This window comes from Helicoverpa armigera, chromosome 16 (assembly GCF_030705265.1).
Source record: "Helicoverpa armigera isolate CAAS_96S chromosome 16, ASM3070526v1, whole genome shotgun sequence".
NCBI lineage: Eukaryota > Metazoa > Arthropoda > Insecta > Lepidoptera > Noctuidae > Helicoverpa > Helicoverpa armigera.
Window position 1 is genome coordinate 8510124 of NC_087135.1, and position 18079 is coordinate 8528202.

The 18079-nt window shown below is 40.0% G+C and overlaps 1 protein-coding gene across 8 annotated transcripts in view; it reads left to right on the forward strand.

The window, feature by feature from the left end:
- The window catches only part of Mnb (minibrain), a 106350-nt gene that overhangs the window by 76151 nt on the left and 12120 nt on the right, over window positions 1-18079 (forward strand). The window contains exon 1 of one of the 8 annotated variants that reach the window (XM_021334967.3): window positions 134-503. The exons of the other annotated variants lie outside the window; for them this stretch is intronic. Within the exon in view, the coding sequence (XP_021190642.1) occupies window positions 405-503 (99 nt within the window). The 5' untranslated portion in view covers window positions 134-404. Of the gene's footprint in view, window positions 1-133; window positions 504-18079 lie in introns of those variants that run through there. 8 annotated transcript variants of the gene reach the window in all.

Sequence of the window (18079 nt, forward strand, 5' to 3'; positions counted from 1 at the left end):
ATGCGCGTGGAGTCCCGAAGTGGCACATGTGGGACGCGCGTCAACTGACCAAAACAACGAGGTCGGTCTTTATTCACGTATGCGGAATCGTCTACTTGAGCTGGAGAATAGGTATCGCAGCGATAACGAGCCAGTCGTGTCCTCGCAGCCGATTATTGCGGTTGCTACATCAATATATTTGTTCTGTGTACATTTTAACCGCTGAAAATATAATTCGCATGAACACGAACCTCGTCGCGCGCGCTGCGGAGTCAGGTGTCGGTTGAATATCTGCGTCTAGCCTTGCGTTTAAAACTGTCAAGGCGAGCGTGGAGGGAGTACAGCGTGTGGCTTGTAAACTGTTTAGCTTGTAAACTCGTAAGCAGTGGTGCAGTGACCCATCAGCCGTGCGTGAAGTCGGGACGATGGTGCGCAAAGGGGAGAGGTCCACCGCCACCCTGCTCAGGACTGTCGCCGACACGCTTCGCTGGCAATCTCTCCGCGCCGTCACTTTAGTGCGTTCGGTAAGCACCACGCTTCAACGCTACTGCCAACTAACCAATAGCATTATTCACTTTGTTTACTTATTATTTATGAATAAAATGGATATTCAAAAATATGTATTAAGCTTATAGAGTGGCAGGCTCCACCGTTTTAATTGCCCTCTGGTCTATTATTTACAATACATACAGGTGTGTACAACTGTTTGTCGTTATTCGTTATCGCAGTTTATGCTTGCTTCTCGGTTTATTGACGTCACTGTATTGTGTAAAACTTGAAGGAACCTCGATTTTATCAGATAAACGATAACTCGTATGCTGGTTATATCGATTGTTGTGCGCCACTCAATGTTTTGACATGTGCTCACGATGCGTCCGTGTGACCGTCTCGGGCGGTTCACGTGCGTTTATCGGAATCTATCGCAATCTCTGACCTCAAGGGCGGAGATCACGTTGCGTAAACAAGCGCACTGACACCGTGCCATATCATCACTTACCTTTTGATGCACATTTTGTTTCGAAAGCCCCTACTGTAATCTCGGTTACTGTAAATGTCACGTTAATTGATTCGTTTATCTTCCAAACAAATCTTGCGACATATCAAGAGCAACCAAGCGTGAAAATTGGAACTAAACTAATCCCTGAATGTCAACAAACGTGGACTATCAACAAACAAAAGATTTTGGCACTCGACGTATCCGACTGGTGAAGTCTTTTGTTTGTCATCACAAAAAGTTGATACACAAACCAACGAACCGATAAATTAGGTCAAATAAACGTCGAGTGCGATGCATATGTAACCTAGAACGGTGAGCGAATTGTCGCATTTTGTTTACATACATGTGTATACGTAATATGAGGAGAGTACATAGATACAGGTGCGGCGTAGACATTCGGCCCGGGCCTTGCTCTGACCCAGTTAAAGCCCGCCATTTCTTATCTATTCTACTAGATGCAGTCGGGAATGACCGGTCTAGAGGGAACTTTGCTTCTTTCCTTGTTAAATCCTGATCTGCAAACTAGTAATAGTTGGAACGGCGTAATTTTGTCTTGGAAGTTTGTACAACTCGCAGGCAACGATGTTATTGCTAGTCCACTCGTGCCAAGCAAATAGAGTAAAAGAGTGAACCACAAAATATTAGGTTCGTTTAAAAATGTTCGCTAGCACACTTCAATGAACCAGTTCAGGCTAGAAAAATGGAAAATAAAAAAGAGTATCACCTTCAAGATGATCCCATGGCCGTTCCAAGAAGGTCAGCAGTATTGGTATGCATTACCTATTAGAGAAGTTTCTAACGACTTGAAAATAGAAACAAAGAAGATTCTGAAGGCCTGAACAATAAATCATGCTAAAGGATGCTGATTTTTTAGAAGAACTCGCTGTTAAGCTAGCTCAGGTCTACCAATAAAAGAAAGTGCATGGTGGATTCTTGAAGTGAAGGCGTTGGTGCTGGTTACTAGAAGATTTTTGACAGTCGCCACGAGTAGTCTCTAGTCAAAAAGTGTGACTATTGAAAAATTTTCTCGCAGTTTTATGCTATAGTTGGGTTTCTGGTCCAGATGTTGGGTCATTCCTCGTTTGAATTTCAATTTTCAAGGCCCAAGTTCACCAATAATATTGACGTCATTTTTCTTCAAACAATTATGAATGTTAACGTTCAATTTTCAAAGTAAACAGTTGTTTAAAGAAAAACTCGTTCATGTTGTCGGTGAACTTGGTACTTGAAAAAGTGGTCTGCACGAGTCTTCTTTTAGTTTATGTTTACTTTTGGAAAACAGGGGTTATCAGTTTGTTGCAGAATCAAATAATTGCATATAAAACAGTACGTATTCCTCGTATTCATAATTGTTTTATAGTTTTATTTGTTATCATAACTTTTTCATGAAATCCTTAGATGCAGACCCTATTTTACCAGTGATCTAGAACATCTGGTCGACTAATGTGACAAACATTATTCGTACCAGATTAGTGAAGTTATAGAACATATTCATGCGACCTACTTGTAACATCGGCTTAGTCATCTAAACGTGTCAGATTTGTTGCAACAACATCGCTGCAATGGTGTATCACTTCCTACACACGATGACTTGTTTATAAAGGATTCCAACCAGCTGGAATATCATTAGGACTAATCAAATAATAACCTTAAGTCTGTCTTTGTCTGCGAGTGATAACTCATAACACTGACTCATTGCGTTAAGAAAAAACCTGTGACATTAGCATTTTTTAACCTATAACATTAGCTACGTGTCACTTAGTGTTAATTTGATTTGACACAGTCCGTCTGTAAGTACGCTTTGCATTATGATGATCACCGTTAGTCGGCATTCTGTTTGATGGGATGTGTCTCAGCTGTTGTGGCGTCTGGGCTATTAATAAAACTGTTAGGACAGACAGATATTTAAACTTTAGACCTTTTTTTTGGACTAGCTACGAGCTACTCTACATCCTCTGCGTGTTATATAATGATAGAAATTGAAGACGTAAATAAAATGTATGATTGAACTAATATTTGATACGGAATAACAATGGAAAAATATATGTTCCAATCCACAAAAATCACATTAAATAGCATTTCATTCGCCTAATGATATGGTCATTGTGCATTAAAAGGCAAATGAATCAGACGAAGAAATTGAAGATATGGTAGTGTATGGAGTTCGCGTGTCGTAGAATTGTTCAGTTTATCTTAGACGCCACCGTTGAAGGAATGCGTTGTAATGACCAGGGTTCTAGGTGGCTGGATGTTGGAAGATAAAGAAAAGTTCTACCGGAGATTTAACACAATTATTTCCTTTAATACAATAGGAATGGTGACCAATCAGGAAATTTTAACTTTTAACAGAATTATTTAACATACATGAACTAAAACTAAACATAAAAAAGTAAATAAAACAATAATAACAATATACCAACGATTTCACAAATTAAACTAAAGTGGCCACCACCAAGAAACAAAAAAGAAAAAAGGAATACATTAAAAATAAGTATCTCCAACTGAGATTCGAACTCGAGACCTGAGTTCGGCTGTCCGAGGCAATGCCGCCAGGCTAGCTAGCCAGTTGAAGACCGTGCCGAAAATGATGCTCTGTTTGTGAGTTTTACCTCGAATCGAAGTGCCCTTTTATCTGTCTATCAACGCAGCCGGACAATAAGGGCGTTTCCTTAAGCTGAGAACAAAACGGGCATGGTCAGCATTGCAAAGTAAAACATCAACTGTCCAGCCTTCACTACGTAAAATATTTGCAAACACTTACCCCGTTTCTCACACTATTCGCACACACCTCACAATATTTCACCATGCAATTACCGTACATATACTTGTGAAACTTTGCCAACAAATGCTGTGATATTTCCAGAAATATTTTATATGCACAAGCAGAATTTGCACCGTAATCCGGGCAACCGCCGTACGTCTGTCGTCCCGTTCTAATCCCTCCTTGGCGGTCTCCTAAATATTCTCCCACCGTCATTTCTCAATATTCTTATGACAAATTGAATGTCATCGCGAGCCTTGTAACGCCATCTAGTCATAGACTCGCGAATCCATTATCGATCATTACAATATCCCCTCTCCTCTGAAGAATCCGACCGGATTCAACCCAAACGTTTAAGGTCACAAGAATGCCATCTTCCTAAATCTTTGCCTCTGAGACTCTTCAATCTGTAAACGTCGTCCGATATCTTTTCTGCTATGACTGCTTTTTCAAATTTAGGTGCCAGTTTAGACATAAAATTGCGGTTAGCATTTGAAAGGAATTTAGTGCGTTTCCAAACCATGTCCCCAACTTCATAGGTGCATATGCGACGTCTCTTGTTGTAGTGTCCACTATTGACTTCATGTGATTGCCGTATTCTTTCACAGACTTCGTCATAAACCTTATTTCGGAAAGCTATGCCCCTTTCGAATTTTTCTTTGTCGAAGGTAATTGGTTCGTCTGCTTCAAAATGATAAGGTTTCGTACCTCGTATCGCCGTCTCGCGCCCAAAAAACAAGTATGACGGTGTTTTCCCAGTTACTTCATGAACCGATGTCCTGATCGCATGTCCTATGTGCGGTATGTACTTGTCCCATTCTTTATGATTGTGTTCAACATAAGAAGCTATAGCAGAGCCAATGACTTTGTTTACCCGTTCAGTGGGGTTACCCTGTGGATGGTAATATGGGGTATACCACAGTTTTACACCGTAACCTGACACTAGATCTTTAAATTGGTTGGATACAAATTGCTTTCCATTGTCGCAAACTATCACACTAGGGGTCCCAAACATTAAAAATATCTGATCCTCGAGTATTTGAGTTATAGTCGAGGATTTCCCGTTTCTGAGTGGATATAAAAAGCAGAACTTGCTGAACCAACACGTTATGACTAGCAGCATAGTATTACCATGTTTAGATTTTGGAAAAGGGCCCATCAGATCCATAGATATGATTTGAAATGGTTCTGTAACTTCTCGTTGCTTTCCCATAAGCCCAGATGGCTTATTTTGTGAATGCTTGTACTTCGCACACACTTCACATTTCCGTACATAATTTTTCATGTCCTGAATCAAAGTTGGCCAAAAATAATGCTGTCTCGCGCGATTGACTGATTTTTTAACGCCAAAATGACCAGATGTGGGGTCATCGTGACAATCCCTTAAAATCCCTTGACGAAGTTTTTCTGGTACTACCTGCTTCCAACTGTCATTTTCATGGGGAAATTGTTTTAATTTTATGTACTTCCACAGCTGTCCCTGACTGACTTCCCAATCCTGGTCATTCTTCCCAGCCAGTACCAATTCCTCTTTTGACTTATACCAATCATCTTTGTCTTCTGGTTTTACTTCCAATATATTAACTTCATCCTCAACCGCTCTTGATAAGGCGTCTGGAACCGTATTAAATTTGCCTTTGCGGTGTACTATTTCGTAATCAAACTGCTGTAACCGCATGGCCCACCTCGCTAAGCGCCCATGAGGGTCCTTATTACGATGTAGCCACTGAAGAGCGCTATGGTCTGTTATAATTTTAAAATGATTCCCTTCTATATATGGACGAAACTGCTCTACAGCATGTAGGACGCTCAATAGTTCTCGCTCTGACGCTGAGTACTTACATTCCCTCTCCGATAGTTTTCTACTCGTGTAAGCTATAGGTGCCTCTAAACCATCGACTATTTGTACTAAGACTCCTCCAGTCCCTTTGTTTGAAGCGTCGCATTGGACAGAAAATGGTTTTGTAAAGTCTGGCACTCTCAAGATGGGTGTTGAGGTCAGCGCCGTCTTAAGGGTTAAAAAGGACTCTTCAGCCTCTTTATTCCAAGTAAGAGGTTTAGCCTTCTTACCTCCCTTAGTAAGTTCATGAAGTGGGGCTGCGACAATGGCAAAATTTTCTACAAATCGTCGGTACCAACTAGCTAGGCCAATAAAGCGCTTTAGCTCCGTGTAAGTCGTTGGCCTGGGATAGTCGAGTATGGCTTTCACTTTATCCGGGTCTGTACGTAATCCTTCTTTGTCCACAATATAACCCAAGTATTTCAAAGATGGCCTCGCAAAAACACATTTCTCCAGGTTGATTGTTAATCCTGCTTTTCTAAGCTGATTTTTTACATGTAACAATGACAATAAATGACTGTCGAAGCTGTCATCGCATATGACAATGTCATCCAGGTACGTAAACACTCTACTTTCAAACTCTGCTGTAAACAAGCGGTCCATCAGCCGTTGTTGCGTTTGAGAAGCATTGCTTAGGCCAAATGGCATGACTTTGAATTGATAGAGTCCTTTTCCAGCCAGTCCAAATGCAGTCTTCTCCTTGCTTGTTTCTTCTAGAGGTATCTGCCAGAATGCTGATCGTAAATCAATAGTTGACAGAAACCGAGCGTTTTTTAGACTGTCTAATATTGTTGTAACCCTAGGTAAGGGATAAGAGTCTTTTATTGTTACCTTGTTTAACTGACGGCTGTCAAGGCACAGTCGATTTTTACCCGAAGCTTTTTTAACGAGTAATACTGGAGAGCGCCATGAGCTGAATGAAGGTTCTATTACATCCTTATCTAGCATGTCCTGAATTTCCTTCTCTAGTTCTGCCATAATTGGAGGAGCGAATGGGTATTGTCTGTGTTTGACAGGTAAGCTATCTCCAGTGTCAATTCTATGCTCGATCAAAGATGTCCTGCCCAAGCCCTTACCGATCTCTGTTGCCATTTCCTCTATTAACTCATCCAAGCGTTCTTTCTGATGAGCCGAAAGATCCTCTCGCGAAATTACTGGTTGTGTGACGTTTATTTCCGTAATGTCAGCAATAGCTTTCCCCGCCCCTATTGATAACTTAAATAATTCAAAGAAATTCATGCCCAAAATAATATCATGTTTAAGGTAGTCCATGACATAGAATTCTACCACGTTATATTTCCCCAAGAACTCCACAGGTAAGTGAAAAACGGTATCCATTGTATGGAAGGTGCCATCAGCCGTCGAAACCATTTGCTTGTCGATTTTATGTTTCAAAAACCCCAATTTCATTATCTTCAGTGCAAATCTCTGTGAAATTACAGAAACGGTAGCTCCAGAATCCAACAACCCTACAAACGACTGATTTAAGATTTTTATCTCGCCATAATATCGGTTGTCTTTACTATGTTTCTCAATATTACAGATTCTCCCTGTTTTAACAAAACTCGATACAGTTTGCAGCCACTGTTGCCAGTCATCCGAGGTGGTATGACTTATTCTCTGGGAGTTCGATCGGCTGGCATCGACCCCAGATTCTCGTTTCCCTTGTCCCCAGCACTGCATGGGCATTTATTCGTTGTCTTCCCGAAACGTCCACATCTGTAACAGAAGATTCTCTGCTTTGGCAATTTACATTCTCTGAAGCGATGTCCAGGAGATCTGCAGTTCCAGCATTTCATAAGTGGCGCTCCCTTATCATCTATGGCTGCCAGTTCTGTCATATCTCCCTTCTGTGGTGTCCCCGAAGTACCTCCCTTGTATGCTAGATCTCTCTCTAGAAAGTGTTCACTAGCAACAGGTTCCTTGAAATTATCACAGCTTAATTTAGTGCGTTCAACTATCCTCAGAACTGATGTTAACTCACTTACTGAATCAAAACTGTCTCGACATATAGCTTTCTGAAAGTAGGGTTGTATGTTCCTCCTCAGTATCATCAGCTTCTGTGTCTCAGGGATAGGAGTCGGCAGACGATTAAACATATTTTGCATAATGGCTATATAGATAAGAACACTTTCCTGCTTGCTTTGGGTCCTTCGTTTAATCTCCTCCAAGAGCTCTTCTTGGTAAAACGGTTGCTGAAATGTATTCAAGAGTAGCTCCACTAACTGAGACCAGTTCGATACTGCACCCTTATTGGCCCTAAACCATATTAAAGCTTCACCTTCGAAGAAATCTATGGCATATCGAAACAAGTCTTCATCGGCAGCGTTCCGTGCTTCCTTAAGTTCCTCTATTCTTTCCAAGAACGCGTTTACACCTACGGTTCCCTTTCCACTAAATTTGACACCCCAATCTTTAATGGGCACTAGCTTTCGTTTATGGAAACCATTGTCAAACGTAGAAGACCTTTGTAAGCCTGGATGACGGGAAGAGCAATCCGCCTTTTCTGCGGCTATCCGTGGTTTGTTCGAACCATCAAGAATGGGGTGCTTGGTACGATCCCGGTACATTTCCGTGTCATATTCTGGAACGGTAGTTTTCTTAGGTTTCTGGCATTTTTCCAACTGTTCCAGGATCTGCATAGCCTCATCACCCAACGATTTTTGTAAAACTTCCTTGTCATGCTCCGAAATGACATCGTCTTCGTCATCCTCTTCTTGTTCAAGCTCCTTCAGTGTCGTCATTGCATCTTGGATGTTCTTCAGCAATGCTACATGTCTCTCAATGTCACTGGCCTCAGAAGGTATAATAAGTTTTGCACGGTTTGCTAAGTGTGACAAACGAGAGTGTATGCGTCTAAATAATGCTTGCTCAGGACTTTGTGATACCTCTGATATGAGAGTAATTATTTCCGATAATTTATTCTCACAAATTATCATCTCCTTGTCCGGGTTATCTATGCAAGATCTAGGCACCTTAAAAGAAATAGATGACTCACCCGATTGTTCTCGAACTAAAATCTTCCGCATAAATTTACGCATAGTCGCCACGGTCTTACAATCAGAAATCCCTCGACAAGCCAACTCAAACTCCAGCTCATCTTTATGCAGTGCATTAACATCCATGATTAAATTAACAACAGAAAAAAATATCACCAAAAACAAAAAAAAAAAAAATATATATATATAAATGTCTGAATTAATACAACAATCTCTGTCGACCTCACAATCACCTTAACGTACTAGTATTAAGATTTAATTAAAGTTGGTGCAGCAAAATAACCACCTAATTAACACAAAACGTTGCGCTTCATCTATCCCCCATCCAGTTATCCCTTGGGCGCCAATGTAATGACCAGGGTTCTAGGTGGCTGGATGTTGGAAGATAAAGAAAAGTTCTACCGGAGATTTAACACAATTATTTCCTTTAATACAATAGGAATGGTGACCAATCAGGAAATTTTAACTTTTAACAGAATTATTTAACATACATGAACTAAAACTAAACATAAAAAAGTAAATAAAACAATAATAACAATATACCAACGATTTCACAAATTAAACTAAAGTGGCCACCACCAAGAAACAAAAAAGAAAAAAGGAATACATTAAAAATAAGTATCTCCAACTGAGATTCGAACTCGAGACCTGAGTTCGGCTGTCCGAGGCAATGCCGCCAGGCTAGCTAGCCAGTTGAAGACCGTGCCGAAAATGATGCTCTGTTTGTGAGTTTTACCTCGAATCGAAGTGCCCTTTTATCTGTCTATCAACGCAGCCGGACAATAAGGGCGTTTCCTTAAGCTGAGAACAAAACGGGCATGGTCAGCATTGCAAAGTAAAACATCAACTGTCCAGCCTTCACTACGTAAAATATTTGCAAACACTTACCCCGTTTCTCACACTATTCGCACACACCTCACAATATTTCACCATGCAATTACCGTACATATACTTGTGAAACTTTGCCAACAAATGCTGTGATATTTCCAGAAATATTTTATATGCACAAGCAGAATTTGCACCGTAATCCGGGCAACCGCCGTACGTCTGTCGTCCCGTTCTAATCCCTCCTTGGCGGTCTCCTAAATATTCTCCCACCGTCATTTCTCAATATTCTTATGACAAATTGAATGTCATCGCGAGCCTTGTAACGCCATCTAGTCATAGACTCGCGAATCCATTATCGATCATTACAGCGTTCTGTTGAAACTCTGGATAAAAAATCTGGAATAGATGAGCCAGTGATGATGACTCCACGGTATATATTGACGGATGATTATGCTCGCGTATAAGCCACTCTTACATTTAAAGGCGGGAAAACTTGTGAAGCTCCACTAACTTGTTGGATGATCAACGCCGTATATCTGACTATGAATCGGTAATAGCTATCCAAGACCGCTTTGTTTTAAAAGTATAAAATGCTTGATATATTCGTGTGTTGCACTGGTCTGGCGTGCATGGCTCGTAAAGTATGCTTTAAATGATCCTACACGGGTACAGTACCTGGTCGCTTGTGGGCTGGCAATTTGCGAACCGTTACCTCATACACCCTCCAGCAATTTGTTGTTATTCAGACTCTTTATTAAGCCTACGTAAAAATATAAAGTAGTAGGTGCCATTTGATGAATATTTCGTTTGGTTCTTGGTAACACCCACCATCCTTAATATCAAAGCGTGGGTGGGATATTATTAAGGTGGCCACCGCTGATATATTAACCAATTCCAACTTGATCTTTAACCAAAAAATATTTATTTTATGCCTACATAATGTTCGCAATAATTTATTGCGATAAATCTAGCGTTCCCGTAATAGACGTTAGGAATGCTGTAAACTCTCGAACAACTTTATAATCTTCGGTCTCTTTCTGACAAAATTGTCGCTTTTAAATTTGTTTCAAAACTTCATTTACAACTTCCGAGATTCTCCGCTGTACAGTTCATAATTCTGACTTTCTTGTCATGTAATTCGAAGGTCGAATCTGTCATGTTCCTTGAACATAGTTTTAATAAAACTGTTCAAGTATTGTATTAAAACTATTAACTCGGGTGTAGAATCTATAATGTATCACCTATTTAGATATTTGTATAAGAAGGGGATCGTCCGATACAAAAAAGAGCGTACAGAATGGCTGAAAGCTGTATAAAATTGCAGCTGCAGTGTGTGTGCAGGGTTGATCAGTGTTCGGTTCGTTATCGTGGCGGGCAGCAATACATTGGATCGGGAGCGCAGCGGAGTCTAGTCGACGTCGGCGGCGGCGGCGTGCCGTATCGCCGGAGCCGCCATCCGCAGAGATGACTATGCTCGCTCTCATTCATTAGAGGGGCGGGAGGGCCGGGGCGCAAGACGTCGCGCGCCGCCCGACGATATCGATTTTGTCCCACTCTCCCCCCGCGCCCGGCACACACCCCCGCACTCAGCATCCGACCTCGAGTGCTCTCCTCTCGCGCCTACCGAACACCTCCGACAGAAACTACGCCTTAACGACATGACGCCACAGCTCAAAATTCCGATCCCGGACGCCAGCCTGACGTCCTCTGGCCGATCCCTAATGGACCCTCCGGCCGAAAGTCACTCGGTCGAGATTACAACGACGCCACCGTCGTCCACGCCGTTGGAAAAAATAAGCTTTTTGTTACAATTAAAATGGTAAATCAAACCAATTTTAGTAATTGCGAGGTCAAACTTTGAAGTGGCGGCGCGCGCTGAGGGCGGGCTTTTTAAACGCGTATGATTTTTAATGGGCGCTCCTGTTCTTGTATGCTTGTATGACGGACGCGAAAATGTCACCTAATGTGGAATGCGCAAGTCCGATGCGACGTCGAATGATTTAATTATAAGTTCGAATACCTGGATAGGCTTGAAGAATTTATTCACTCCGCAACTGTTTGTTTGCTTCTCTTCACTGAACAGTACCAACCCGATATTACTTGGGAAGTTTCAAGCTTGGCATTGGAACCAGGGCGAGTCATTTCTAAACCGCCTTTTTCGAAAGGTCATAGTTCTCTATTGTATGCTACAGAGCATCTGGATATCTTATCATTGAATAATCATGCAATTTATACTAGAGCATAACATCCATCCAGCGAAGACTATTTTGATAGGTAAATGACGTTTGCATATGCAGAAGCTATTTACACGGTACGAATAACCATGTGACCGATATGAAAACATAAACCACCTTTGCATTTCTCAAGCTGATATAACATCTTGGCTTGTCTAATGTCACCCTCAATATTGTAAGTCATCAATACTGCAAGAGGACAAATTCAATAACGCAACTTTAACTAGAGTAGGTAATATAGTAACATAAAATAAATCTAGAAAGTAGCATCCTGCTTTAGTTCGAACTATTTGCGTTACAACCTTCATTGAGTTGAACCGCCCACATATGCATGAGCACAAAACATTGCTACAGATAAATAAAAAAATAAAAAATACAATTCACCATTTAGTTCAGGAATCATACAGATAACAGAAGTTGTGTTGCGGTAGGTCCCTGAGATTATGCATCGTTTTCATTGCCAATCACCGATTAAACTTTACATTATACCAGGCTATGATATAAATTGCATACAGCGACTTTATAAACGCAAAGGTGCATCTGATCGTTGCATATTTAATAGCACAAAATTGTCAGACCAAATGGCTTTGGTTAAGAAAATATTTCCATAGTATTAACATACATAAAAGTAAATTATGATTATTTGTCTATAAGAAATACATGAAGTGGCGAAATATCGGCACCTGTCCTCGCTTGTTGCTTTGCATTTGTTAACAGAACATTGGTATGTTATTTACATTGGCATATTAGATACAAAACTTTTGCTGGAATTTCTACCGTCTTTTGCTTTCATTATTAGTCCAAATTCTTTCTTTTGCCATATCTTGCCAAGGGCAGTTGCAGTATGGATCATCAACAGGAGACACAACTTATGTATTCATGAAAAGCAATGTCCTGTTTGGACGTTTAACTTCAACAATTGTTATTATGTATCCTTGAAACAATACAAGTATTCGATAGATGCCAGTTTTGACATTGAAATCCCAAAAGGCGCCGGCATAAAAAGGCATCAACAAATTCAACACAAACTTTTAAAGGTCAACCACCTCATATAAATGAGGCCAATTTTATAGAAATATTTTCTCAAACAGGAGTCGTGTTAAGGTAAACGTAATTGCTTGCTATTACAATCATAATGTTCTTACACCCACGCATTCCTTTTCTTTCGTCTCTTGAGGCCCGAATAAGAGCCTTTAGCGTCAAACTACAAACCTCTAGAGATCATGAGAGATTTTTGGAATAGTATATTTTTAGCTTGCGAAACTAATTTTAGTGATATCAGATATGAAAGCCTGAAATATCACTCAAGAATCGCTGGAACTCATCTGGAATTTTTGATTTCTTTTGAATCCTTTTAGAAATGACGTAAAATGAGTAGTTACTAGTTTACCTGGAGCTGTTTCTATGATTGTGTTGATGTCAGTCGAACTTTGATCGGATGCCCCAAAGTCGGGGCCCAGACTAGTGAAATGGAGGGATTTCATTTAGGAAAAAGTCACTAATAATTGTGACGATTGGTTAAATACCTACAAGAACCTGAATGTTTAGGTCCTAATTTGGGTCTTTATGCTACGGTATCTTAATGATATCTTCATCAACAGCCTTTTAAATGTCCCGCTGCAAGGTACAGGCCTCTTATCCTACAGAGGAATAAGCTTTAATTACCATGTTTGCTCAAGGCAGATTGGCGACCTTAAACATATTTTTAAGTCCATGGTTCCTCAATGATGTTTACCTTCAGCATTAAATTAGTCATTGAAGTTAATGATACACTTAGAAAAGTTCCATTGCTTCTTGCCTGATCTGGAATCGAACCCACCCACTCAGAAACATTTGAGAGGCTGTAGCTACTAAGCCTCCCCGTCTAGTTATTGATTTAGTTAAATCAAAAGTGCTTACAAAATAAAATATTTGGCTACACAAAATTAGCTACATGTCTTGCAAATTCCGTCAATGCATGTTTGTCAAGAAAACATACAGACGTAAGTAATAATAAACTTGCATTATGATTTATGACTCTGTCGAGAGCTCCTACATCTAGACGCACTTAAGAGCTTTTGAAATCGTTATCGAAATACTTTAGTTTATTTACAAACATTGTACCTACATCTTCATTACTTGTTTTCAAAATAACCGTGTCGCAGTACCATTCCGAAAGTTACTTATTTAATTAAACGGTCATAAACGTATCTCGTAAAATTCCGACTGTCAATTTGTTTATCTGCTATGTAAACACAATAAATATGTTTGGTGCATGTTATTTATTAATGAATAGTATCTGTTAGCTCGGTTATTATGGTAATGCCCCATCAAAGGCGTCTGCCCGGACCTGCCTCAACGAGGGGAACGCTTGGGGTAGGTTATGGGTATTGCACTCGCCGATCCGCCGACTGCAAGGGTGGTTTTGCATAAGTATACCTCGACTTATAGTTTACAGCCCTGAATGTGTCTGTCTAACCGCTGGATTTATGAATGCTGCGGTGCAATTATGACGTTTCGTACGAGTGTGCGTGTGTGTGTTTACGGTGTTCCGATTGCTATGCAAACTTTTGATATACGTGCTTTAAACATTTTACCTGGTTTATGTGTACCTGCCTGTACTTTCCCCCCCGTCTTAAAATACAAAGATTTGTACACCGTTGTTTTCAATTATCGATCACACGGCCATTTTAGTTTGTTATAAATTTTAAATCAGTTATCTAGACTGGTACCGAGTTCGAAATAAACAGATCGATATGCCTCTGGCGACGACCGAAACTTTGCTTGGGCCCCTCGAAATTTTAGGTGTACACACACCTGAAACGTATTATGAGCACATCAGAGCAAAACACTACTGTATCTTGAAAGTTAAGCGAATACCTGTTGGATTTTTTGCTCGGCCGGGTAATCCGACAGATGATTAAAAAAGCGTGCGTGCCCACTTGACGCACAGTGTTAGCTTTTTTGCGTGTGTGTGCGATGTGCGGTGGCACTAATGAAACGGGCCCCGGCGTGTGCGTCGTGGCGGCCTACGTACGCGGGCCTTGCATTGGGTCGGGTCAGTGAACCTGCCCGCCCACTATCGGGGTAAATATGCCGAATGCACACAGATGCGCGCGCCGGCCCCGCACACCCCCTCCCGCCCGGTCGTCGCCGCTGCACTCTGCACGCATACACCCCCGACCCCTCTTAAAACTCCTAATTGATTGCACAAATTTTCTCGCAATAACTGTCTTTTTATGGTGTTAATGATGTAAACTTGCGCAGTTCCGCCGCTTTAATTGATACTCGACGACGTGATAAGTTGTAAACTAGAGTACCTAATGCGCGACGAATTCTCATTTGCATATCACTGCGGTGTCGTCGAGGGGACTATGAAAAATTAATTAGCATACGGCGAATTCTCTTTTTCGGGATTCCGTCCCGATCTTTAGCTTTCTGCCTTGACAGACAAACCAGTCTCAGTTTTTTTTTTCTAGAGAAAAAGTTTCATTAACGCTCCTTATAGTCTTTTACACTTCATACGAGCAAGTGAAAACATAAAATGTACTCTGAAGAAAAAACAAATTAGTTCTAGGCTGATCTTTACTTCTCCAAGTTGATTCAACTTTTTTATTTCCGTCAGTGTTGCGATGAAATCGTTCGATTGAAATCTTTTATTCAGCATTCATTAGTTTTTATTTAGCCAAGATCAAAAGCAATCGGCTTCTTGGCACGAGTTTACATTCAGAAGAAAAAGCTCCTAAGACTATCTTTAAGTATTTATGTTTGCGAAAAAGAAAAGTGTCCGACAGCTGTGTACGTTCGGGGATAAAGAGCCAGCAATAATTGATAGCACAATCGATATGCCGATGATCCAAGCGTTACATCATCGAATGCATTCAGATGATATCATGGTGACGTCACGGCGCAATGCGTATAAATAAAATTTGTGCTCGTCCGTGTGATGCCAACATCCCTTCATACACACAATAAATACAAGCTATAAAAATCGCATAGAATTGCAATGCCATCATAAACGCGCCCGTTTTGGCATGATTGCCGCACAACGCGGTCTTTTAAACATCTTGACCCATTCAATTGTGTGATACATTGCTTATTTTATGTTTCTACGGAGATCTGCGCCCGAGAGAGAGATATTGTCATTGCTATTCATGTTATGTATTCATTTATTCAGGACGATAAGAAAAATAGGACATATTTCAAATACTATTTTGTATTTTTTTTAAATCAACCACGTGACAACAGATATTCCCAAAAGCTGTTTGATATATAAAAAGCCGATCAGTATACATTTATACAAAAGGTACAAACATTACGTCGGGATTTTCATTACCTACGGCACATTTTCGCTCAACTTTCCACATGGCAACAACGAGCCGTATAAAAAACGTGCCTTAATTTCACAGTCAGAGCGGCATTTACTGAAGTTAACCAAATCATTATTAAAAGGATTAAAACGTAACAGGTGCACAACTTTTACTTTTTCATTTGTAAGTTTTTAAACAAAAACTGGCAATGCTTCTTATGTACGGAGAACTGGGTATCTACTCCTTGAGACTAAAGTTTGCAGAACTAACTAATTGCAAGTGCAAAATAACAAACTTTAAATTGATGTTTAACTTCGAATCGCAGTAACTATTATAGGGCAACAATATTACCGATGATATTGATTTTTATGAAAACATCAGGGTTCAGAAAAGGAGCAAGATTTACAAAGTTATAAAGACCATAAATGCGTTCCGTAATTGTACCAAAAAGAGCAATTTCAATGTGAACGTTTATTAAATTGACTCCCCGCAATCCTACTCCAAGGACCAAATAATCAAGACAGCTGCATGTAGGCACAACTACAAGTATGCAAATTCCATTTTCAAAACATTAAAATTTTATTAAACAACAACACAATATAATACACCAACAAACTTATTCCCCCATAAAAATGATATAAACGAATCACCACCACGAACAAACCCCATTACTTTTAGTATCGACATGCCGTAAAAGTTTTATTGGCTTAAATCACTGCGACCCTCGGTACTCGTGGTCTCCAGGAAGTGCATGGCAGCATGGTAGCAAGGTCCTGGTGAATAATTAGGATACGCAGCGTTACCCCGCTCACTTCTCATTGGTTACCCCTAGTTGAATAACTGACGATATACCGGCATTTATAGCGGCTGGAAGAGACATTGTTTCTGCTGAGCGTACTTACATAGCGGTGAGAAAGATGAAGTATTGGTTTTTAATTTGATTTTTGAATTTAATGTTACAGCCATTTACACCGAAAGTAGCTTAACAATACTTTGTGATAGTTTTTAATCTTTAACTTTTTAATCTGACATTGTGGACCAACTGCAAATAATGCGCAACTTGTTTAGGGATGAGCAGATTAAAAGATATTTTGCTCTATATTTAAAAAAAAAAATATTTTGCTCTATTTTTATTGCAAATAGGTCATTTACAATAAGGATATCGCATTATTTTCAGCTTAAATATGATTAGCTACAATGCATAAAAATAAAGGTCGTAGGCACTTCCAGACAATCTTACAGATACTACGTCTTGGTTAATAGCTCTTCATATGCACCGAGTGTTTCTGAGTCACTGAATTTATCCTCATATTGATACAAAATGCGTTTTCAAATAAGGTAGGTATTACCTTTTTAGTTGAAACTTAGATAATAAAAAAATATTAACAGTATCAAGCCTACGAATCACGATACTTTGGCGCTACGATGTGCTACGAATTGCTACGCAATAGTTCCGCGCTGCGCTAAGATGTAAACCTACAGTTGGTGTTCGTATCGGGAAATTTTTTTTGCTTTATTGTTTCAGTGCTTGAAGTTAGAAAATTATTTTCTTTTTTAAATGGTATGATCAGTTAGTAGTATTTATAACAACTAAATTGACATGGATTTTATGAAAAGTACTTTAATGGAAAAGTAAACATTTTTTTAAATGTTAGAAAAATTTTTGTTCATGCGACTATTTACCAAGAACTTCAAAATATTTACAATATGTATTAAGTAAACATTATGTCAAAGGCACTCAAACGTGGGTAAATACGTTTCTGAATTATACGCCTCCGGATTAACAGAATATTACCTGATACAAGCTGTCATATTTCCAACTAGCTAACATATTATTTTCGCTGCGCATACTATACTTACATATTGAGATAAAGAGCAGATGAGTTTCCGTATTGTTTATACAGTTTGCGTCGCGCCACGCTTATGAGTTAAGACGTAGTTAGCAGATTCGTATCGGGCTCGATTTGCAACGACAACTTCCTACCTACAGGTTGTGCATGTTGCGCTCTTCGCGTTTCCATCTCCGGCCATGTTCATTAGATAGTTAACCGTCGACCGAATAGTGGATCACGTCTCGCTATCAGGTGCGCTGCAAACAAAACGCTCAATAGAGGCCGGGTTAAACATGCACGACGGGTGTACGGGTATAATT